General features: G+C 47.2%; 8 protein-coding genes across 8 annotated transcripts; 3 read left to right on the forward strand and 5 right to left on the reverse strand.

Moving 5' to 3' along the window:
- Positions 1 to 1,807: 1,807 nt before the first annotated feature.
- Positions 1,808 to 3,630, reverse strand: GGS25DRAFT_112089 (putative methyltransferase-domain-containing protein). The gene is made up of 3 exons (XM_049256050.1): positions 2,607 to 3,630; positions 1,999 to 2,501; positions 1,808 to 1,918 (listed from the first exon to the last, which is right to left on the reverse strand). Exons 1-2 carry the CDS (start codon positions 3,261 to 3,263, stop codon positions 2,277 to 2,279), a joined length of 882 nt encoding a protein of 293 aa, XP_049119806.1. The 5' UTR covers positions 3,264 to 3,630; the 3' UTR covers positions 1,808 to 1,918; positions 1,999 to 2,276.
- On the forward strand, positions 3,571 to 4,664 carry GGS25DRAFT_474452 (60S ribosomal protein L25). The gene is made up of 4 exons (XM_049259628.1): positions 3,571 to 3,706; positions 3,874 to 3,941; positions 4,012 to 4,304; positions 4,376 to 4,664. The coding sequence occupies exons 1-4, from the start codon at positions 3,679 to 3,681 to the stop codon at positions 4,461 to 4,463; spliced, it is 477 nt and encodes a 158-aa protein (XP_049119807.1). The 5' UTR covers positions 3,571 to 3,678; the 3' UTR covers positions 4,464 to 4,664.
- A 282-nt stretch (positions 4,665 to 4,946) lies between these two features.
- Positions 4,947 to 5,417, reverse strand: GGS25DRAFT_512802 (Tim10/DDP family zinc finger-domain-containing protein; the record flags this gene model as incomplete). The annotated part of the gene is made up of 2 exons (XM_049262823.1): positions 4,947 to 5,113; positions 5,306 to 5,417. The coding sequence occupies 2 exons, from the start codon at positions 5,415 to 5,417 to the stop codon at positions 4,947 to 4,949; spliced, it is 279 nt and encodes a 92-aa protein (XP_049119808.1).
- Positions 5,418 to 6,348: 931 nt separating this feature from the next.
- GGS25DRAFT_517939 (D-lactate dehydrogenase 2 mitochondrial precursor) lies at positions 6,349 to 8,047 on the reverse strand (the record flags this gene model as incomplete). The annotated part of the gene is made up of 2 exons (XM_049263459.1): positions 6,349 to 6,381; positions 6,440 to 8,047. 2 exons carry the CDS (start codon positions 8,045 to 8,047, stop codon positions 6,349 to 6,351), a joined length of 1,641 nt encoding a protein of 546 aa, XP_049119809.1.
- An 811-nt stretch (positions 8,048 to 8,858) lies between these two features.
- On the forward strand, positions 8,859 to 11,798 carry GGS25DRAFT_112238 (calponin homology domain-containing protein). The gene is made up of 4 exons (XM_049256051.1): positions 8,859 to 9,093; positions 9,204 to 9,270; positions 9,343 to 10,322; positions 10,383 to 11,798. The coding sequence occupies exons 1-4, from the start codon at positions 9,047 to 9,049 to the stop codon at positions 11,272 to 11,274; spliced, it is 1,986 nt and encodes a 661-aa protein (XP_049119810.1). The 5' UTR covers positions 8,859 to 9,046; the 3' UTR covers positions 11,275 to 11,798.
- A 403-nt stretch (positions 11,799 to 12,201) lies between these two features.
- GGS25DRAFT_474465 (uncharacterized protein) lies at positions 12,202 to 15,588 on the reverse strand. The gene is made up of 3 exons (XM_049259629.1): positions 14,737 to 15,588; positions 12,974 to 14,678; positions 12,202 to 12,912 (listed from the first exon to the last, which is right to left on the reverse strand). Exons 1-3 carry the CDS (start codon positions 15,039 to 15,041, stop codon positions 12,730 to 12,732), a joined length of 2,193 nt encoding a protein of 730 aa, XP_049119811.1. The 5' UTR covers positions 15,042 to 15,588; the 3' UTR covers positions 12,202 to 12,729.
- Positions 15,589 to 16,960: 1,372 nt separating this feature from the next.
- GGS25DRAFT_517942 (alpha/beta-hydrolase) lies at positions 16,961 to 18,911 on the forward strand (the record flags this gene model as incomplete). The annotated part of the gene is made up of 2 exons (XM_049263460.1): positions 16,961 to 18,429; positions 18,488 to 18,911. 2 exons carry the CDS (start codon positions 16,961 to 16,963, stop codon positions 18,909 to 18,911), a joined length of 1,893 nt encoding a protein of 630 aa, XP_049119812.1.
- A 334-nt stretch (positions 18,912 to 19,245) lies between these two features.
- GGS25DRAFT_112273 (phosphoribosylamine--glycine ligase) lies at positions 19,246 to 22,118 on the reverse strand. Its single transcript, XM_049256052.1, has one exon. It carries the CDS (start codon positions 21,956 to 21,958, stop codon positions 19,580 to 19,582), a length of 2,379 nt encoding a protein of 792 aa, XP_049119813.1. The 5' UTR covers positions 21,959 to 22,118; the 3' UTR covers positions 19,246 to 19,579.
- Between the last annotated feature and the right edge of the window lie 172 nt (positions 22,119 to 22,290).

Here is a 22,290-nt window from a genome sequence, read left to right on the forward strand (position 1 = left end):
TGGCGGGTTTGCTAGGACTTCTTGGTCTACACAAACGCCGGCACGCACGTAGCTTTTCATCCCTTACCTTTTGCACTGGCCCAATGGGTATTACGTAACGTTGAACGGACATCTGGACTCATTTTGCGTGGTGGTTTGTAATTAACTTGCTCTCCCAAATGAAAAATCCGAAACATCTGTAATCTTGCCAGCGTCTAAGCTTCAGTCCAGGAGGACCTGTGCACTTGCCCAGGAACCGTCTAATCTCAACTGGCGGTACGTAACAAAAACACTTGTGTCTCGGGACCATGGGAGGGAAAGCTATGGTAGTTATTGAAGTGTAGTGTAGCGGCCGCCCCCCCTTTTTTTCTTATAACATACTAAGGTTAGGCTAGTTAGCTAGTTACTAGTAATAGTTAATGCGTTCATCATTCAATAGCAGCGATATTCCCCGGATCATTTGAGGAGGAGGAGGAGCAAGTAATATCGGAAGCTAACCGTCGGCTCTGATTAAAAAAAAAAAGACCGTTCATCTTCTTCTTTTGCATAACATACCCAACCTACCTACGCACATACATCGTGCATGAGCTCCTGTCGGTATCGGCTCCCTGACAAAGAGCGGTGGTTCGTTATGGTACCAGCGATCACCAGTATCACCCGCAATAGCCAGCTACTTGGAAGGCTTCACAAACTAACGACCCCCTGACTAATTTCACACTAATGAAAACAAGCCGGTGATCGGAACTACACAATGTATGAATCGTCCCGAGGGTTTCCATGGGGGCCAGACAAGAATCTGGGGTAATAGTGTAAGTACGAAGCCAGTGATAGTTGCATGTAAGCTAGGTACCGTAATGTAGCATACTGTATGCACTCTATATGCTATGTACACATAGGTATGTAAGTACTAGCCTACAATATGAGACTTGACTCGTCACGAGGAGCTCGTTTTTTCCCGATAAATCATAAAACGGACCAACGTTAATGGTATGATATTGTGTTGATTGCTTTGATCGGCCAAACCGTCATCTGACCAAAGCGGGGGTTCCACTCCCTCGCGATTGACTGGAGCCAAGCCGTCCCCCCATTTTCATAAGTGAAGCTATCTCCCGCTCGACTCGTGGCATCGTGACGAAACCTCTCTGGTAAGTGCCTACATTGCCTAGTACAGTACCTAACCTAGGAGTTGGAGGTCCCGGTTAGCCTCGACGTGTCCCTGGATCCCCAAATTCCAACACGAAGGTTCGAAAGGGTAGCAATTGCCGACCTACCCGCTTAGAGAACGCATGTTGAGGAAACGATTTTGAAAATCAAGAGCTTTTTTGGAATCCGATTGGGTATCTCCTTAACAGTGCTAGTGTTAGTGGGGATAAGGAAATAATGGTTCTTCGACGATACCGAGTCCACGTTCGCTACGAACCGCATTGATCCCATTCCATTCTCGCCAATCTACCTCTCGCCCAGTAATCCGTCTAAAGAGCATGCAGCAAGTTTGCGACGCCATCACGAGGTAGAATTGCTTAACTCACAAATGCGCGTCCCTCGTGCTTAAGGTATCCTCACACGTGTCGTCGGCAGCTATAGCTTCATAAGTACTTAGTGCTGATGAATCTGTTGACCATGTTGAGGATTGTGCAGCAAACTGTAATCAATAGGTTAAATCCAGACTGCCGGTCTTCTCCAATGCCACGCTGGCCTAATGGACGCAAGCGAAGGGAGCTTTTGCGTGGTGGCTTTTCGATATAGCCTCGTAGTAGCATGATGTGTTCGCCATTGTCAATTCTACCAAGTAACTGATCGCCTAGGCGTTCTGACTGGTTGTCTTGAAGAGGTTGGCCTAGAATCCTCCAAAAAGCCACCGAAATTTCTGCCCAATGAAGGGATACGTCGTCTGACCATGAACATGAGACGTCGTTGGTTGCGGGCTTTCGATCTTGACCTATCGGATACACATAAGAAAGGCTGCGGGGTAGAGCTGGCCCACTGGCGATCTCGATGGGCAGTGAAGAGCTTCCATACCGAAACGAGCTATCAAGAAAATGTGCCTCGCTAGTTATGCATTAAGAGAATTAGGAAACCAATATGTGATAAAAGGTAGTAGAACTTGCCATTGGTGTTGGTGTGCACACGCTGTAACCCCATTAATGGAATAAACGGCGGCACTATTATTGATTCGGTGCAGTGATGATACCCACCATCACAAAGGATGCCAATCCGTTAGGATTTATGAGGAATTCGCACACTACATCGCCGATATGTCGAACGGTGTGTTTAAAAACTGGTTGGTCACTCTGCTATCACTCCGATGAGCCACGAAGCACGACAGCAAAGTTATTCCTAGTAGGGCCAGATCGAAGTTCCGCTTTCTTGAAAGTCCTAAGGGGCAGTTGGATGACAGTCTCTCTCACCCAGAGGTAGTATACAAGTTTCTGGGTGATCTTGTTTTGAGCTTTTACGTATCCTAGTGCTTTCATAATGGACTCTAGATGAGATTCATCCATGTACCTCGAATTGGTAACACACTGTGTGTGATATTCATCAGTTAGCAACGATCGTAGTCCATATCACGAGAAGTGAGAGTTCAATAATAGTTTCGTTGGACTTGAAGATTCAGAAGTCAAACTTACTGGCGCAGGGAGGACCATGAACAAGCTCGGAAAGAGACCACGTAGTTCAGACGAGTAGTGATCGATAGACTGCTTCAGAAAATCCAGAGTCCTGAGAAGCATGGCGCCGCGTCCGACCGAATCAGGCACGAAATTTAGGACAAGTGAGAGACTGATGATATCGAACCGTTCAGAGTCATCTTTAGGTAGTGGTCTCTTCATGAAGTCTTGCTGTATAATACCGTCACTTTGACTGTTCAAGTCTATCCTCTCCACGTTAAAGAACCCGCTACTTGAACATTCATTCGTAGTGCTCAACGCTCCAACCTCAAGCATTCTCAAGCCACTCCCTTTAGAAGGGAGTAGATTAAACCCGGTTGACTTGAGCCATTCCATAAGGACACGGGAGCTATCTCCTCCTCGGTCGATGCGCTGTCCTTGCAGGCTAGCTTGCTGATACTTTTCGATCCCTCCCAATGCAGCAATCTCAGAATCAATTGTAGTTTGAGCGACTTGATCTCCTCTAGCGATAGCCTGTGCCTTTTTCTTCTCTAGGAGGTGGAGAGCATTGATCAAGGTCTTGGTGGCCTTCCTTGATATCGACTTCGGTTTTCTGGCTGTTGGAGGCCGGCCGGCGGTCAGGCTCTTTACACGACCTCTCTTCTTTGAATTCATCATGAGGGACCACACTCGAGTTGGATGTATGATAGCAATAGGTAGTAATACCTGCTATTCTTGAAAGGTTTCACAAGTGACTAAGTACGTTTGAGTTGAGTTGATGAGGTGAAAGGACAGTGTGAGAGATATAATATGACTTGATACACTGTATTAAGGTTTAAGTGCACGGGCCATAAAGCACATCTAAGTTGCGGATTAACCAAATATCCGAAAAAGGTCATTCTCCCGAAGATTTCCCAGCAGAAATCTTTAGTGGCCTAATTAACTACAGGTACCCTAAGCGAGCTCCACCCACCAAATCGCTTTTCCAACTATGTCAAGTCGAACTTATTTTCAGATTTCCGTCTTCAACCACAAATTTTGAGAAATTCTATCACGACAACCACGACACCGGTATTCTCAAAAGTTCACCACAATGGGTCCCAAGGCTCCAGTAAAGAAAGGTACAACATCATGAGCTCTTGATTTTCATATCAGTATCCCATTATAATTCACTTCGTCGAAATGGGCGCTGCTTCCATCGCGCGCCTCATCGGCCGACGCATCGAGCAGAGCAGATTTTGCGAGTTCTAATTAAGAGCGATTGCTGATGCGTGTTTTTTTCCTACAGGCGGTGCCTCCAAGGCGCCGAAGGGCGTAAAGCAGGCCAATGCTGCGGCTAAGGCGGCTCTCCGTGGTGTAAGTTGCTTTAACCTCAGCTCAGTATTATTGTCGAGAATTTTGAAAATATTAACATGTGCTGCTCTAGGACAACTCGCACAGAAAGCGCAAGGTCCGCACCTCGACCACTTTCCACCGCCCCAAGACCCTTCAACTCTCGCGCTCTCCCAAGTACCACCGCAAGTCGTTCCCCCACGAGCCCCGTCTGGATGAGCACAAGATCATCATCCACCCGCTCAACACCGAGAGTGCGATGAAGAAGATTGAGGAGAACAACACCCTTGTTTTCATCGTGGACCCCAAGTCCAACAAGGCCCAGATTAAGCAATCGCTAAAGAAGCTTTACGACATTGAGACCGTCAAGATTAACACCCTCATCCGGTAAATACCTACCTTTGCAGCGAATGAAGTTGCATTTTAATGGAATCGCTTTTACTGACCATTTGTTGTAGACCTAACGGCTCCAAGAAGGCTTACTGCCGTCTAACCGCCGACGTTGACGCATTAGACATTGCGGCTACCAAGCTTGCCCTTGTTTAAGTGGGCAATCACGACTGTGGTTGCTGGATTTACGCGATAATACTGCCATGGCTTGGCAGTAAGGATAGGGTAGATCGTGCTGATTATATGCACAGTCCGAACAGGACGGAAATATGCATTCAGGCCGGCGTTGCGTTGCCTAGGGTTAGGCTCATGAGGTCAAATGGAAAATGACATGATTCCCCAACGCACATGAATCGAGTTGGCTGAAGTGAAGTGATTGTGTTTTTTTCTTGATATGCCTCCCGGACACGGTTCTATGAGTGATGATTCTGTTGCCTTACTGTTAAATTCTCGTAATTTTCATGATGGGATCCATGGCCATCTAGCCCCTTAAATTCGAGAGCTCTTTAAGACAGGTAGCTATTCGTACAACTCCTCGTCCCAGCATTATCTTCAATGTTCGTTACTAGATCATACAGCCCGTAATTTTATGCAGGTATATATAGAATTGTCCGGGGTACTTTATAAATTGTCCCACTCTTAAGTTTGTCGCAAGTTTTGCAAATGCTTCATCGTCAACTGACTGACGTCTATAAAGCGATCCGCGCAGTTCGCCATGCACCCCTCCTCGCTCTTGTCCAGCTTTCCGCTGCGGATCGTGCCGGTCACGCACTTCCGGAAACACATGTCTGTTAAGGAATGGACGGCTATATTTAGGGAAAAGAAGAAGAAGAAGTGTGTTAGCTGAGCTTCTGAGATTTTCTTTCGTTTTTTTGAGAGTGGAAGGGGAGGGGGATTGGGAGCGCAATAAGATATAAGACATCAGTCATGGTAGGTAGGTAGGAATTAGACGGAGGGAAGGGGAGAAGAGAAGAGGGCAAGGGGGGGGATTGACGCACTAGACTGGACGCGGACCTTCTGGCTCTCGTTCTGCAGGAATTGGCGCAGCTCGGCCTTGTCCTTCTCGCTAAGCTTGGTGAGGTCGAAGTCGTTGATGTTGATGTCGGCCATTTCGGTAAGCAAGCTAAGGTGCTTATGCGCCGAAACTTGTGTGGTAGGTATAGATGATAGATATATATGCGGCGGCGATTATAACTATGATCGCGGAGTGAGGGTACGGCGTGTCAGAGTGAGTCGTGCTGGGATTGGTATCGGCTTGGGGTGGTGATGACGATGTTGTGTTTAACTGCGAAATGAAATAGTTGAAGAATAAAAATAAAATAAAATAAAATTCATTGTTCGAAAATCCCTAACTATCTTATCGAAGCCCGCGGCACCGTTTTCCTTATCGATAGGCGGCTCATATACAGTATATACTATATTCGTATGATATTCTACAAGTCAGCGCTCTATGCACTTCAATGTAGGCATAAGATTAGAAACTCATGCAAATAATTATCCTAACTAATCCCAAGAGCTTTTATAGATCCATATTTAACACGCTTTATCGATATTTTTTACCAGTAACTTTTTTCATCTTTCCAAAGACGATCCTAGGTAGTTATAATCGTTGACCCCTTTTCACCTCCTGAGCAATTCAAGGCAGTTATTCATGATAGAAATCGAAAATCGTATGAGCGATAATCTGGAATGAAGGGGTATTCAGGAATTATAACAAGATATGGATCTTGCGGCTCACATTCCAAGAGGCTTACTTCCCCCTTTTAGCCGATGATTCCTAGCCAAAGCGATGTTGAGAAGAACGAGATCACCGAAAAGTTAATCTTCCTTCAACCCTTCTCGAGGTGTTATGTGATAACGTCGTGTATGAAGTACAAAAGCTACAGTGTTAATATACGAAGAGTCTACGACTCGGGCGATAGACACTGGGATCGAACGTTGAGTTGGTATTTTTTCATAACTTGACTAGGTAGATGTACTTTGTATCTTTCCGTTGAGGGAGGGAGCAGATCCAAATATGAGTAGGGTATATAATTCATGTCTATATGTATTTGTACGGGTTCATAATTCCTTTCTGTGTATATGATTAATATGCGGTTCAGGGGAGTATGAGGAGGTGAACTGATACATACCGGATCATAAAGATTCTTTATCTGCTTCATCATTGTTATCGTAGTGTCACCCCGGCTGTAGCCAATGTACTTTTTCTTCGCTAGACCTAGGCCGTGTTCGGCGCTGATGCTACCATCCTTGTGGCTGATCCATTCGTAAACATATGGCTCGAGCACATTTTCTACCACCTTTTCGTATCTCCTGACTGCAATGTTGAGATGTAAGTTCGAGTCACCCATATGCCCATATCCAACGACATCCACAACAGGGAACTCGTCGGTTTCGCCAATCAATCCGGCCTCATCGAGTCTCGTTCTAACATCGTCCACGAGTTGGTACATGTCCTTTATCGGAATCGAGACATCGTACTTGTATACCCCTCCCCAATGACCAATGGTTTCTGTGATGCCTTCTCTTTGAGCCCAAAGCGATCTAAGTTGAGTCTCGTCCTGCGCCACGACACCATCGGTGACGAGCTCCTTGGTCATGACGTCTTCGAGGAACTTTTCTAGTTTCTCGCTGTCGTGCTCAGAATTTGATCCACTTGTTTCTATAAGACAGTAGAAGGGGTATTCCCCCTCAAGTGGACGCTTATTCCCCTTGACCTTATGGAATATATCCTGACTTCGAGAATCCATTAATTCAAAAGCGGATAATATTTCGCCAAGTTGCGTCTTAGCTTCTCTGAAAGCCAGCTGGAGCTTTTCGTACGACTCAACACCGAGAAATGCGACGTTGATAGCCTTTGATCGTTGTGGGCAGTGAATTGAGACGGCGGTGATTATGCCCACGGTACCTTCAGCGCCGATAAAGAGCTGCTTCAAGTCATAACCGGTATTGTTCTTTCGTAGCCTGCTTAGGTCCTCGAGAATTGTGCCATCAGGAAGAACTGCTTCGATGCCTAGGACAGTGCCATGTAAACTTCCATAGCGTAGTAATCGGAGCCCGCCAGCATTGGTGGAGACGTTGCCACCGATGTGACAGGAGCCTTTTGCGCCCAGATCTAAGGGGAAGATATAACCCCTCTCAGCAAGGTATTGATCGGCTGCCTCTAGTATGACACCGGAATCCGCAACTAAGACACCACTCAATTCATCAAAGAATCGAATTTGGTTCATTCGGGCAGTACTGATCACGATCTCGTCGAATACAGGTACAGAACCCCCAACCAGACCAGTGTTTCCACCCTGGGGAACAACTGCCAAGAGGTTTTCATTACAATACTTTAGGATCTTGCTGACTTCTTCGGTAGATCCGGGCTTTAATACCAAGGTGCATTGGCCCTTATACTTCCGCATCCAGTCAAGATTGTAGGGTTCAATCTCACTTGCTTTATCGTCGGTAGTCACACCATCGATGATGGCGGACTCCTTGCCAAGAAGCTGCTTAAAATAGGTGACATGCTTCTTCGTTAACTTGGCGAAGCGAGGGTCTCGTATGATCTCAGGGTAAGAATCGGCCGTGAAGCCAGAGGATTTCGCAGCGGATGCCCGGTTGCTTTTCGGAGCTGCAGTTGGCACTACACGCCGAAAATGATTTATGGATGCATTGGCTGTAGTTGAAGATTTCCTTAGGGCGGGTAAGGCTACTCGCCTCGCAATTGGAGTGAGTATTGCCCTGTGGGCCATTTTTGGAAGGATGAAAAGGGTTACCAAGTTCCAAGAATGCAAAATTCTTATTTTATTTTATTTTATTAAATTGAAACTTCCTCCAAAGTTTTCTACCCGTCTGATGTCCGGCGTTATCGATATAGCCGAGGGCGTCAACCGCTAGCTCCTACTATGCCGTAGTGACCCTAGTGGCGGGCGGGTTTGTGCGGGCTAACTTCCATTTGGGAAGACCCAGACGGAAGATTCGACATTGCCCAGTAAAATGTCTAAATCTAGGCCCCATAAGCCCTGCCAGCGCCACAGGGGTTCTGCCAAGGCTAGTCCCTAGCACTAGTCCCTAGTAAGTAGTACGCTGCTTGGAGTTAGGCCCTGTAATCTGTGGGCTTATCTGCTTATCGATAGTATAATAGTAGCGGGGCGGGAAATAGGGGATCCCCTCGGCAACCAATTGGTCAATTGTGTCAATTGTGTGTACCTTGACTGGATTACTTCCAGGTTATTCAATGTTACATACTAGGTACTCAATACCTACATACTACATTACTATGTTAGGTACTCTATTTACCTACCTACCTACCTACCTACCTACATTATACACATCAATATTAATCATTGCAACAAAAGACGACCAACAACAATAATATTCCGATTCTTGCCATTGCGCCTCGACTTGTATCCACAATAATAACCCATATCCATCTAACTATACGGACACGAATCCAATCTCATCCCGGTAACCTACCAAGCTATATAACCCTGCGCCGTGTCCCACCACAACCATTGACGCCGAGGTCACGGAAGCTTCCAAATAATCAGTCCATACAACTGATCGCGACCTGGAATCATTTGACGTTCATCATCGCCACTTCCCTAATATCTCGCCTTTGACTTCACCCAAGTCTCTACTAGTTAAAGGCGAACAGATCACAAGAGTAGCACTTATTGTCAATCGCATCTGCTTAGCTCTACTCGACCCAAGCTGCCCCTGAGCGGCTGGGGAGCTGTACCTTGTTCAAGATGGCTCACCAGTGGATCAACGTCCAGCAAAAGACATTTACAAAATGGTTAGCTAGCAGTCCTTTAGAAATTTACTGTTATTGTCTATGGATAACGAGACGAGAGACTTTCTTTTCCCCATTGCGAGCCTTTAAGACTAACACGGTTGAAATGCTAGGATGAACACGAAGATTTCGCAGCGAGGTTTGGTAGTCAAAGACCTCGTGACTGATTTGAGTGATGCTGTACGTTTATTTACCTTACCAACTGACTGTCCTATTTATATTTCATGACGACTAATCCATTTCTGCTCCAAGGTCCTTCTAATACACCTGCTCGAATGCCTGTCATGCGAATCCTTAGGACGATATGCGGCGAAACCGAAACTACGAGTCCAAAAGTTCGAGAATGCCAACACGGCTCTCGACTACATCAAGTCGAGAGGGATCCAGATGACAAATATCGGCGCCGAAGATGTGGTAGACGGCAATCGTAAGATTATCCTGGGTCTTATTTGGACCCTTATTCTGAGGTTTACCATCAGCGACATCAACGAAGAGGGTATGACAGCCAAAGAAGGTCTGCTTCTGTGGTGTCAACGCAAAACGGCATGCTATGACGAAGTCGAAGTTCGAGATTTCAGTAGTAGCTGGAATGATGGCCTTGCTTTCTGTGCGCTGTTAGATATCCACCGACCCGATCTCATCGACTATGACGCATTAGACAAATCAGATCATCGCGGAAACATGCAATTGGCGTTCGAGATCGCTCATAAGGAGATTGGGATCCCTGAGCTGTTGGATGTTGAGGATGTTTGCGACGTTGCTAAGCCGGATGAGAGGAGTTTGATGACCTATATCGCCTACTGGTTCCACGCCTTCTCGCAAATGGAAAAAGTCGAGAACGCTGGTCGACGAGTCGAGAAGTTTGTTAACAATATGCAAGGCGCATGGGAGATGCAGAGCGCCTACGAGAGGCGGATGGCTGAGCTGTTGAGACTTATCAGGGAGCAAATGGAACAATGGCAACAAGCGACTTTCGAAGGAACGTACATCGACGCAAAGAGGCAAGCAGTTGAGTTCTCATCTTACAAGAAGGGCAAGAAAAGAGACTGGGTCGCAGAGAAAAGTGATCTAGCCACGTTATTAGGAAACATCAAGACTAAGTTGGGAACGTACCGACTTAGAGTCTATGAACCGCCACCGGAGCTATCCTTGGAAACTACGGATAGAGAATGGGCGAGGTTGACAGAGTCTGAGATGATTCGTGCCCAGCTGATTAACGAGACCATCAGAGAGTAAGTTGACGTAGCCTCAAGCCCTCCGTGAGAAACAAGTTCCACTGACGGTCAGTGTAGTATCAAGAATGCCCTTCGTAAGTCATTCGCCGACAAGGCGAACGACTTTGCCCTGGCTCTTAACACCATGCAAATCGCTATCTCGGGTCTCGAGGGCGACGTAGAAGACCAGCTGCTGCACGTGCGGAAGCTGAGCGACAACCTACCACCACTGGATGCTTACCTGGACAAGATCGCGGCCGTCGATGAAAAGTGCCAGGAGGCCAACATCGAAGAGAATGACTTTACGACATACACCTACGACGAGCTACAATACGAGTTAGGTCTTGTGAAGTCGTCCGTTCAGAAGAAGCTAGCGTTCCTCGAGAATCAAATGGTGGCACGGAGCATGACGAACTTGACGCCTATTCAGCTCGAGGAGTTCGAATCCGTGTTCCGCCATTTCGATCGTGACGACACAAACTCGCTGTCGGAGCTCGAATTCTCGGCCGCGCTTGCAAGTCTAGGATTGGTGTTTAGCGAGGACGAGATGCACGACTATTTCCTCGAGACATCTCATGGCCGTGACCGCGTTACCTTTGAGCAGTTCATTCGATTCATGGTAGACGTGACAGAAGATCAAAATACAGCCGAGCAGGTCTTCCAGTCCTTCCGTGAGGTCGCTGACGGCAAACCTTACGTCACCGAGATGGATCTCCGTCACTCACTTGTGCCCGACGAGGTAATCGAAAAGCTCTGTGAGATCGTGCCCCCTCACAATGGTCCCGACATGGCCCAGGACCGCGGCGTTCCCCAATTCGATTACATCAGCTTCATGGAAAAGATGATCTCCGGCCCGCAGCAAAGCAGCAAGCCGGGAAGCAGAGGCAGCAGTAGTGCTTCAGGGGGCCCGCTTCAAGATATAACGAACGGCCGCGTAAGCCCTACCAAGAAGGCTAACGGAAATCACTGACCTCTCGCACAAACCTCTTTCCCCCCTTTTTCTCCCTCGGTCTCTCATTCGCTGAAACTTTAGCTTCCTCTTCTTTTCTCTTTTTCTATTTTATCTCCCTTCAAGTACCTAAGTTTGAGGCGGGCGGTCAGGGGCAGACAACACGCACGGGCTCGAGAATGTTGCACCTACACCTTTTCTAAACCCGCCCTATTCCTTTTTCCCTTTTTTTTTTAATCAGGCTGATGCTGGAGACAGGCTCGTGGAGTGTGAAAGGGGAGGGTTATGTGTACAGGCATGGATTACTTAGGTATAGGTAATAGGTATGTACTAGGTCGGGCAGGCAGGCAGGAGTAGTAGGCAAGGTAGTAGTAGTAGGTACCCTACATACTATCCTATGTAGGTACATAGCAGGCATGGACTAGGTGTAAAAAGAAAACAACAAAAACAAAAAAAAGCCCCCCCTCCCAAGTCAAGTCAAGCCAAGCCAAGCCAATCCAATCCAAGTCAAAAATATTGAAGAACGAGGAATATATATATGTATATATGTACGTACCTTCTTGCAGGTGATGAAACCAAACAATTCCAAAAAAAAAAATCCTGACTTGCTACAATACCTACCTACCTACGCCTGCACCCACACCCACATATAACCTTATAAGGAGAACCTATCCCATAAGGGGGGGAAAGGAAATTGAAACAAAGGAAGAAAATAAGCCATCAAGCATTCTACCTACCTACCTAGAGCTTGTGGCTGGCGACTGGAGAGGAGAGTAAAGTGAGCATGAGAGGCCCAGGGGACTGATTGATAAGTAATATCATGTATGAGGGTGGGGAAAAGGGGGGTGTTTGGTTTATTCCCTCCCCCCCCCCTGTTTGAGAGAGACAGAGAGTGAATGGAGAGAGATATGGACTGACTGACTGACTGACTGACTGACTGACTGCTTGCATACTTGCTCTGCTTGCTTGCTTGTTTGTTTGCTACATAGCTATCTACCTACCTAGTAACTAACCTACCTACTTAGACTAGGTACCTATATGTCTTGTTTCCAAGAAGAATTTGGCTCTTAACAAATCCGATGTCTTTGTCCATATAATATTCTCCTCCTCCACCCTATTTTGATCTATAAAAATAAAATGATGTGTCTGCTTAGGTAGGTAGTTTCAGACACCTATCTATCTATCCCAGTTTAAGGCCATGCTAATGAATTTAAAGGGGTTGTTTTCTATGTTTTTTTAAAAAAGAAAAAGAAAACAAATCATTTACTGCCTCTTTCATGCCCCCCCCTAAATTCACAGACTCTGCGTTTCTTCTATCTGGACAGCTCTCGCGCCGGTTACCGAGTCTTGCTATAAACTCCAAGCCATGCAAGATACGCCGCTAATACATCCCATGAGCCGAGGGAGTTATGCAAATCTTCTAGTGATAGCCCACAACAAATAGCAAAATGAAAAAATATGAATCTAAGTAGGAGCTCATTCCTTGAAAGCGTCCATGTCCTTGAGAGCTCCTGCAAGGCGGCGATAGTCGCGTAGCAGCTCCAAGACGTCACCGATCCTTAGATCTGTGGGGTTCTGAAGCTCCATGAATTTCTTTTTGGGTGGGTCAATCTTAGGGGTGTCTTTTGGTGGCAACGCCGCTGCAATATCTGGAAATGCCTACATGCGCGGATTAGCAAGATTGTGTGCTTGACATGATCGCGTATCATAATGTTCTTACCGTAGCCAAGTCTCCGCCATCTGCCGCCTTAGGTACAGCATCCTTTGCCGGCGGCGGGGTCGGAAGAGTGGCCGTACGCCCAAAGCCACGCATCATGCTCATCCCGGAGAAGCGATTCATAGGGTTCAAGGAATTACCAAGATTCCGCATCGACTCAACCAAGGCCGGATTGGAAGATGTAGGCAACGGGGGCGTGGCTGTGTTAGCTGACCTATCCTTATTCTCTTCGGCTATTCTTTTCAAACTACTTGCGCTCCTCGCACTTTGTGTGCTGTCTACACTTCGGTCTCTGGATGCCTTCATACCACCTACTAGGGATAGTATTCTGTCATCCTTTCCTACTGGAGTCCGTTCGGTATCTTCAGTTTTTGGAGCCGAGCTACTGCCGTCAGCAGAGGCATCATCCTCCAGCGGTGGTGTGCCTATCAGTTTTCGGGCTTCGTCCAGTGTCCGCGGGACTACAAGTTCTCGCCCACTGGCAGAACTATCTCGAAGTTTACCGAGCAAGAACTTGTAACTATCACCTAAACTAGTTCCAATCGTTTTAAAACTTTGGTCAGCAGTATTAAACAACGAGTCACTTGCATTCCCAAGAGCTAGGGCCGGGGTTTGAATAAGATCGCTGAGCCTGCGGTGCTGAACAGCAGCTCGTAAGCTCGCGGATGATGACAAATGCTTGGTGCTCTGAGTAGTTTCAGTCTCCATGGCGGTAGGATTCAAGGCCTCCGCAGATAAGCCTGCGGTATATGCAGGTGGAAAGGTTTCTGATCTCACTGCTTCCGGCCGGCTCTCAGATTTCACGGGCCCTGATATTGCTTCATCCGCCCTGAGACTGGCAAGATCTACCGTTTGTAGGAAGGTAATTGCTGCTTCGAGGTTCGTCAAACAATATGCGGCCTCTCCTTCCAGCTTTTCTTCCCATCGAAATCTCTGTATAAAATTCAAGTCGCTTATCACATTGAGCTTCTCGGGCGGCATAGTTATCAATGTGTATATGAGCATCGGCATGATTTCGTCAGCTGACGAGGAAGGGTGAAAATGGGATAACGTGTCAACAATGCTCTTGTGAGCGGCCTTGAGATGATGGAGTTTGCCTAGTGGATACCGCTTCTCATTCATCAGGATAAGCTCTTTCCGGGCTTGTTCCAGATACTGGCAAATCTCTGCCTGCTTCGCCTCCAGAGACTCGGGAGTATCCTCTGAAGGAACTCCGAGGTCTACCCCCAAGTCTCCGGGCCCAATACCCACAAGAGATAGGGCAGCCGTTTTCGATCGAAGTCTATCATCTTGTGCTTCGTCTTGAGTAGTCCTATGACGATATATGCGATTATAAATGCCTTCGCAAAGCCGCCTCTCAATAGCTTCCTCGAGCAGTACTCTCTTTTGCTCCAGTGCTTTTCTAGCCCGCTTTCTTTCGGCAAATTCCTGCGCTGTGAGCATTTGCTGTTCCTCCTTAGTTGGTGTTCCTTTTGCCTTGTCCTTGCCACTAAAAGAAGCCGCCTTGGATCTCAGTAGGCTAGCTGCCGAGGCTCTTGAATAACTCGAGGAAGCTGGTAAGGACTCCCGTGTCTGTCGGGTAGCAAGACTGTCTATATGCGTCCGGATATGGGAGGCAGCTACATGGTAGAAATCTTGGAATAGGGTAGAAAGATTGTCGATATTAGGGGGTGTCGGATGGACCTTGGCTGAAAGCGAGTCGATGAAGCTGGGAGTGTATGTGTTAGTCGTGCTCGCCTCGGACAGTAAGGTTGTTACCACTCAACTTGTCCGTTTTGCTAACCAACTCGATGGGTATCTCATCCATGTCCACCGACGCTCTTGGTGCTTCAACTACATCGTCGACAGCCTCCGACTCGAACGTATCGGGTGTCTCTTTTTGCTGTTTCTCTGGGGGCGTTTCCTGTATGATGGTTACCTGCGGGGCGGCACCATTACCTGCTGTGCTTGCGCTGTGGAGTGGAGCTTCGGGTTTGTTGGAGTCTGGAGTTTGGGGGTTAGGCGAGGTGTTAGAAGTCGTGGGCGACCCAGGCGTAGGCTCGGAGCCCTTAGAAGGAGACGTGGATGCCATGAGGACGCGGGGAGATGCCAGGTGCTACACGGGGAGGTGTATGTTAGTTCAGGTAGCTCTATGATATAGAGTAAGAGTTTTAGAGATTCAAAGTCGAGCTTAGAATGGAATTTAAGTGCTAAGAGTATAACGCAAGAGAAGCATAATATAATAGACAGATGAAGTGATAGGCATAGATATGAAACTTGTTACAAGAACATAGTACCTCCACAATTTGGCAAGGAGACGAGGCGGTTCAAGGTATACGTCCAGCTACCGAGATGGTATGATATTTCTCTCCTCTGGAACGATGGGATGCTGTTAAACAAAACAGATGCCATCAAGGCTAGACAGGACAATATTCTCAATATGAAGGTGCAATATTTCCTGGTATACTAAGTAGGGAAAGGTAAAAAGAATATTGGTCAACAACTACTCGATGTAGACAGAGTGTGAAATGTATTGAATGCTTGGAGCTTTCAATGTTACGACGTTAGGCTTAACTACGCTAACCTAGGTTTAGTACTTTGTAGTGTTAGAGTGTTAGAAGTAAAGGTAAAGTATTAAGTCAAGCATTAAAGTTAAGGTGACGAAAGTCGGACTCCACACGCGATAACGGTTACCATTCTAACCTAGGTACCTACATATTAGTTACCTACCTGCTACAGGCTGCTAGTGTAGCAGCCGGGCCTGTAGCTTATGTGCAAGACTTTAGCCTTGCATCAGGGGTAGGACTGCACTAGAATGCGAACTACATAGGTATGTAATTCCAGAGTCTTATGTAATATGTATTGACCTACATATACACATAGTACCTAGCTATGTACTACATCATAGATGCGACGTTTCAATGTTCAATGTTGTTGTATCTATTTCATCCCATAGATGAGGCTAATTTTTCAAATTACAATAGTAGTATTATGTCTACATCTTATATGTATATACTATGCATACATACATTATCTCCGTGATAGATATTTTAAGGTAGTTATTAATTAGACATGGACAGTTGAATACGTAACATCAATGAGCATGGAGATAACTATGTACATGGTTACTTTACTTTAAGTTAGTTACCTAGGTTGTACAATACATACCTCTATGAGCACCTGATAAATTGACAGCTGACTTGCATATTTATACACATGTAACTATGCATAGTTCACATGCCCTGTCTTATGTCTATACCCACTAGCAAAGTACTGATATTACATACATCCATCGATAGCAACGTTATGCAAGTATGAAACTTCCCTTGTAGTAAGTATGTAATTATAGCTTAAGAGTACGTTGTCAACATCAATGCAAATCACTATAGCCACGAGATAGATAGATAGAATGAAGAACATCAAATGTATAGGTGTATACTATGTATTAGGGTCCTTATTATGTAAGGTACAATAACTACCTACATAATTAGTATTAGATTCCAAATTTCCAATTCACTTACCGCTTCCGACCTCAATGGTTGGGTCAGGGATCAGTAGCCAGACTAGCTTAAACCCAAAAGTTCAAGGTTGTCATACATATCTAGGTTAGGTTAGAGTACTTTGTATTATGTATTATGTAGTAAGGCAGAAGGCAGAAGATAAGGCAGCTCAGCGCCACCGTCCACGCGATAACTCAAGCTTAACTCCCCAAGTCCCAAGTGCGTGTGGGGATTTCAAGGTGCGTGACCAGTCACCCAATAGCCACTAACCATCTATCCATCTATCCATCTATCCATACATTCATTACCTTGCCTTACCTTACATACCTTACATACTTTCCATTAATTACTTACCCATCACTCAACAATAATAACAACAACAACGTTGCACCTTACCTCCTATCGATGCTTTTCTCCTTATTTTCATCTCTTTGCAATCTTGTTTATCCTTCCGAACCCTTTTCCTTCTTTTCCCTACCGCCCTAATTAGCTTTCTGTTTAAGGTGTGGCCATGGCTTCCAGACGGAAACGGCAGGGCTCAATCTGCAACTCTGCCGGCAGAGTGACAGCTCGAATCCTGTTATCTTTCCTTGCCATATCCTACCCCCCCGCCGCCGCCATCCTTCCTAACTCGGGAGCTATCCTCCCAAACTCTCCGGTATTAACGCCTTTAATCCCCGAACCACCCCAACCAGCCGACCATACCTTTACCTTACGTCATATCTTCCATCACGGCACTCATCGACACCCTGGCCTTCATCGAAGGAAAGACATACTTGAACCAGAAGCCGAAGTATGGCTGGCTAGTGAAGATGGGCACGATGCGGAGCGGATATTGCCCCTGAAGGCAAAGAGCCAGCCTCGGAAGATTGAGCGACTCCTTGACCGTCGACCGAGTACCGTAGATCCGTTAGTTGCCGAGGCTCGCCAAAGTGGTTTTGTTTTCGCGAGCAGCCCATCAGCGTGGACTATCGATGATGTCCCTGGCCCTGATGTGACTGATAAAAACACTGTTTTGACCATGGCTCTGGTGGCGTCTAATGCCTACGTGGAGAAGCCAGGCATGCCAGACTGGGAAGAAGTAGGAGTACCCTTTAACCGGTCCGCCGATTTTGGCTGGGAAACTGATGGACTGAGAGGCCATATTTGGGGGGACCAAACCAACTCGACCATCATCATTGGGCTCAAGGGAACTTCTCCGGCTGTTTTCGATGGCGAAGGCACGACTACCAATGATAAGATCAATGACAACCTCTTCTTTAGTTGCTGTTGCGCTCAGCAAGGCCAATGGTCCTGGCATCAAGTCTGCGACTGTGCAACCAGCACCTACAACTGCAACAATACCTGCGTGCGTAAGGCCCTGCACGAGGAAAGTCGATATTACCAGGCAGCTAGAGAGCTTTACGCAAATGTTACGGAGCTTTATCCAGAGTCAAATATCTGGGTTGCTGGGCACTCGCTAGGCGGAGCTGTTAGTTCACTCCTCGGCTTAACGTATGGACTCCCCGTCGTAACTTTCGAAGCTGTCCCGGAGGCTTTGGCAGCCGGGAGGCTGGGTTTACCAGTACCTCCCCACGCAGACCCGGAGTTTCCCCAAACCCGCGAATACACTGGATCGTTCCACTTCGGTCACACGGCCGATCCTATTTACATAGGGACATGCAACGGTGCAACAGCCTCGTGCTCTTTTGCCGGCTACGCTTTGGAAACCGCATGTCATACAGGTTTTGAGTGTGTTTATGACACGGTTGGAGACTACGGCTGGCGAGTTGGTATCGGGACCCACAAAATTCGATCCGTGATCAATGATGTTATTCGAAAGTACGACGACGTTCCTGCATGCAGATTTACACCGGACTGTAGGGATTGCGCGAATTGGAAGATGTACGAGAGTAATAATACAGATAGCACCACGACCTCAAGCAGTTCCACAACCACCAAGACACGTACTCGAACAGCTACTTGCCAGACTCCTGGATGGTAAGCATTCTCTCATACCCCTATCATAAAATCAGTTAAGCTAACATAGAACTTATAGGTGGGGCTGCTTGGACGAGACTACTACCACTGGAATAACTACTACAACAACGAGCAGCTCGACCTCAACATGTAAAACCCCCGGTTGGTTTGGCTGCAAGGACGAGGTTACCACTACCACCTCGTCCACGTCTACCTCTACTACCACAACTACTACGACTACGTGTGAAACACCAGGTTGGTGGGGTTGTAAAGATCAGACGGCTACCGTGACAAGACCCGCAACATCATTGCCACAAACGAAATCCCACATGATCACCTCGCCTCCTCCTATGCCCACTCCTACGGCCAAACCAGGGCCTGCGGTAACAGAGCCGCCCAAGTCTCACTGTGTTGAGCGAAACTGGGTCGGGGTCTGTAAAGAATGGGAGAAAGATGAGGATAAAGATGGCCTAGATGCCGCATGGGAAGATGGCGAGATATAGCCACTTGGATAGGCAATGTGCTTGAAGCCCTACCTTGTCCGTAGGCCACTTATTTTTTTTGCTTTGAAATTGGACTAGATTGGGATACACAACGGAGCTCATACGGCGTTTATCTGGATTGCATCGCGCTCATAACCTTGTCAATTATGGCGCAGGCATTGTACTTAGCACACAGCAGCAACATAACATCGACATTAAGAAGAACAACAACTTCAACAACAACTACAACACATGAGGCGTCAAACATTTATACCTCCTCACTTCTTTCTTGCCCATATGGACTGTTTATAGTATGTAGTATCGTTGATTACAAAGTTCGCTAGCTACCTAGTTATGCATATCAAGTTATGGTGAGATAATATAGAGACTAAATCAAAGATCAAAAAATCTCGAGTGAGGATTTTTTTTCTCTCCCCAATGTGTGCGATATTTGCCTGCCCCAAGTACCTAGGTTAGGCAGTCAGGCAGATGTAGATGTAGATAAATGTAGATAGATGGCCATGTAGATAGCTACTCACCTCTTACCTACCTGTATACTACTACTCTATGAAGGTGTGTGTATATGTATGTATGCATACATGCCTTTTGAGCTTGAATAGAAAAGTCCACCAGCCCCCCTTCTTTTTCTTTTAGCCTATAACCTTTTACCCCCCTCCGCCCCTTTTTTTTTAACTCCATGATTCCAAGTTCTTTAACACACAACCCGTTTGTCCATCCTTCCTCGCCGTCAACTTGCCGATAGTGTACACCGTCTCCCCAGCATCCTGCAGCTGTCGCGTAACTGCGTCCGCGTCCGCGGGGCTCACGACGGCGACCATGCCGACACCGGTGTTGAAGGTGCGCGCCATCTCGGAGGCCTCGACGTTGCCAGCGGTCTTGAGCCAGCGGAATACGGGCGGTAGTGTCCAGGCGCTGACATCGATCTCAGCACCAAGATGCTTGGGGAGCATGCGGGGTACGTTCTCGGTTAGTCCGCCGCCCGTGATATGTGCGAGACCTTTCAGGTGCGGCAGGGCGGCTAAGACGGATTTCACGTAGATGCGGGTGGGCGTTAGGAGGGCCTCGCCGACATTCTTTTGCGGGGAGGAAGAGTCCCAAGGGGCAAGGTCAGTGTAGTTTAGTTTTTCTCGCGCGATGATGCGGCGGACGAGGGAGAATCCATTAGAATGTACACCGGAGGAAGCAAGGCCTAGCAGTACATCGCCCTCGGCCATGGCGTCGTGGCGCGGAAGCCGGTTCGCTGCGCGCATGACACCAATTGCGGCACCGGCCGCATCGTAGTCATCTTCCTTGTACATGCCGGGCATCTCAGCAGTCTCGCCACCAACCAGTGCGCATCCAGCGTCCCGGCAACCAGCAGCGACGCTCTCGACGAAGACGGCAGCCACCTCAGGATCCAGCTTACTACATCCGAAATAGTCTAGGAACATGACGGGCTCCGCGCCTTGGACTACAAGGTCGTTGACGTTCATGGCCACGAGGTCGATTCCTACAGTGGTATGGTTCCGCGTCGCCTGCGCGATCATGAGTTTGGTACCGACGCCATCGATAGCACCGACCATGATAGGTGCGTCACTCGAAAAGCCAGCTTTAGACAGGTCGACCTCTCCTCCAAACCCGCCGATTTCTGCATCGGCGCCGGCTCGCTTCGTCGATCGAACAGCAGTTCGTATCCGCTCAACAAGCTGGTTTCCAGCGTCTATGCTTACACCTGCTTCTGCGTATGTGAGAGCTTCTTTGGTATCCGCCGTTGGTTTGAAGGCACGGTGTGCAATATCCCTGCGATAGTACATTTTGTTGAATTGGATGAGTTTGACACCTTCGTAAGCCTTGTCCACGGCGGCACGAAGACTCTCTCCGGCTGTAGCACTGGCAGCTATGACTCGGCCGCCTGCCGTTTGTAGTTTGCCGTTAGCAAGCTTGGTGCCGGCGTGAAATATGTTAATGCCCTCTGGAGGGGTTTGCACAGTCATCACGTCGCCCTTGGCGTAGGACTCGGGATAGCCCCCAGCGGCGACAACGACAGTTGCGCTGTATTTAGGTTCAATCTTCATCAAGACACTGTCTAGATAATGTTGTGAACATGCTACCATGATTTCGGCCAAATCCGTGTCCTGTGATAATAAGGGCAGGACTGTCTGGGTCTCTGGGTCGCCAAATCGAACGTTGTACTCAAGGACCTTAGGGCCAGTCAAAGTAATCATGAGTCCAGTAAAAAGAATACCAACGAATGGCATTTCATCCTTTCGCATACCGTCGATGGTCGGCTGGATAATATCGCGATCGATTTGCGCCACGAGATCTGGGGTAGCAATGTTTGTCGGCGCATAGCACCCCATACCTCCCGTGTTTAGTCCGGTGTCACCTTCACCTATTCTCTTGTGGTCCTGTGCAGGAGGTAGCGACTTTATCGTGTATCCGTCGCTGAAAGTCAGTATACTCAATTCGTCACCGGTCAGAAACTCCTCGATCACAACCTCGTCTCCAGCAGATCCAAATTCCCTTTCTTGCATGATATCTTTGAGAGCCTTTTGCGCTTCCTCTTTAGATGTGGGTATGATCACACCTTTGCCAGCTGCAAGCCCACTCGCCTTAATGACTACCTTGTGTTGCACTCGATCGAGGTATTCCTTGGCTTTTTCGTAGTCGGAGAAGTTTTCGTAAGCGGCTGTAGGGATATTGTGCTTCTTCATGAAATCTTTGGAGAATGTTTTGCTACCCTCCATCTGGGCTGCTCTCATGGAAGGGCCGAAGCTTTTGATGCCCGCATCTTCAAAGAAATCGACGGCACCTGCGACAAGAGGAGCTTCGGGACCAGGTATGACATAGTTGATATTGTTTCTTTTGGCCAATTCAAGCATAGCTGGGAGGTCTTCTGCAGATACTGAGGCATCGTTGGTGACTTTGGGGCATGTTGCCGTGCCTCCATTTCCCGGAACTGCTATAATCGACTCTACCAAGAGCGACTGGCTTAGTTTCCAGGCAATGGCATGTTCTCTTCCGCCATTGCCAATGAGAAGAATACGGAGTGGATATTTGATCCCCATGGCGAAAAGGTATAAAAGGCCAAGGGATCAATCAAGTAAATTGGTGAGCCAGGTGAAGATTGGTATTGGTGATGCTACAAAGAATAAATTCTATCAATTAGGGATTTTTTTTCAATGATAAACTTAATTAAATGAGCAAAATAGAAGCAGAAAAAAAAAAAAAAAAAAAAAAAAGAGCACAAAATGCCCCTCACTTGTTAAGAGATTGATTTGATTACCCCTCCCCCGCAATCTAAACATGTACTTGCAGGCGCCTTGCATTATTCCCTGAACTAAACCTGAACGCGTTTAATATATTCTCCTATCTATCACGCTAGAACCAATGAAGCATG

This window comes from Hypoxylon fragiforme, assembly GCF_022984875.1.
Source record: "Hypoxylon fragiforme strain CBS 206.31 chromosome Unknown GGS25scaffold_2, whole genome shotgun sequence".
In the NCBI taxonomy this organism is placed as follows: Eukaryota; Fungi; Ascomycota; class Sordariomycetes; order Xylariales; family Hypoxylaceae; genus Hypoxylon; species Hypoxylon fragiforme.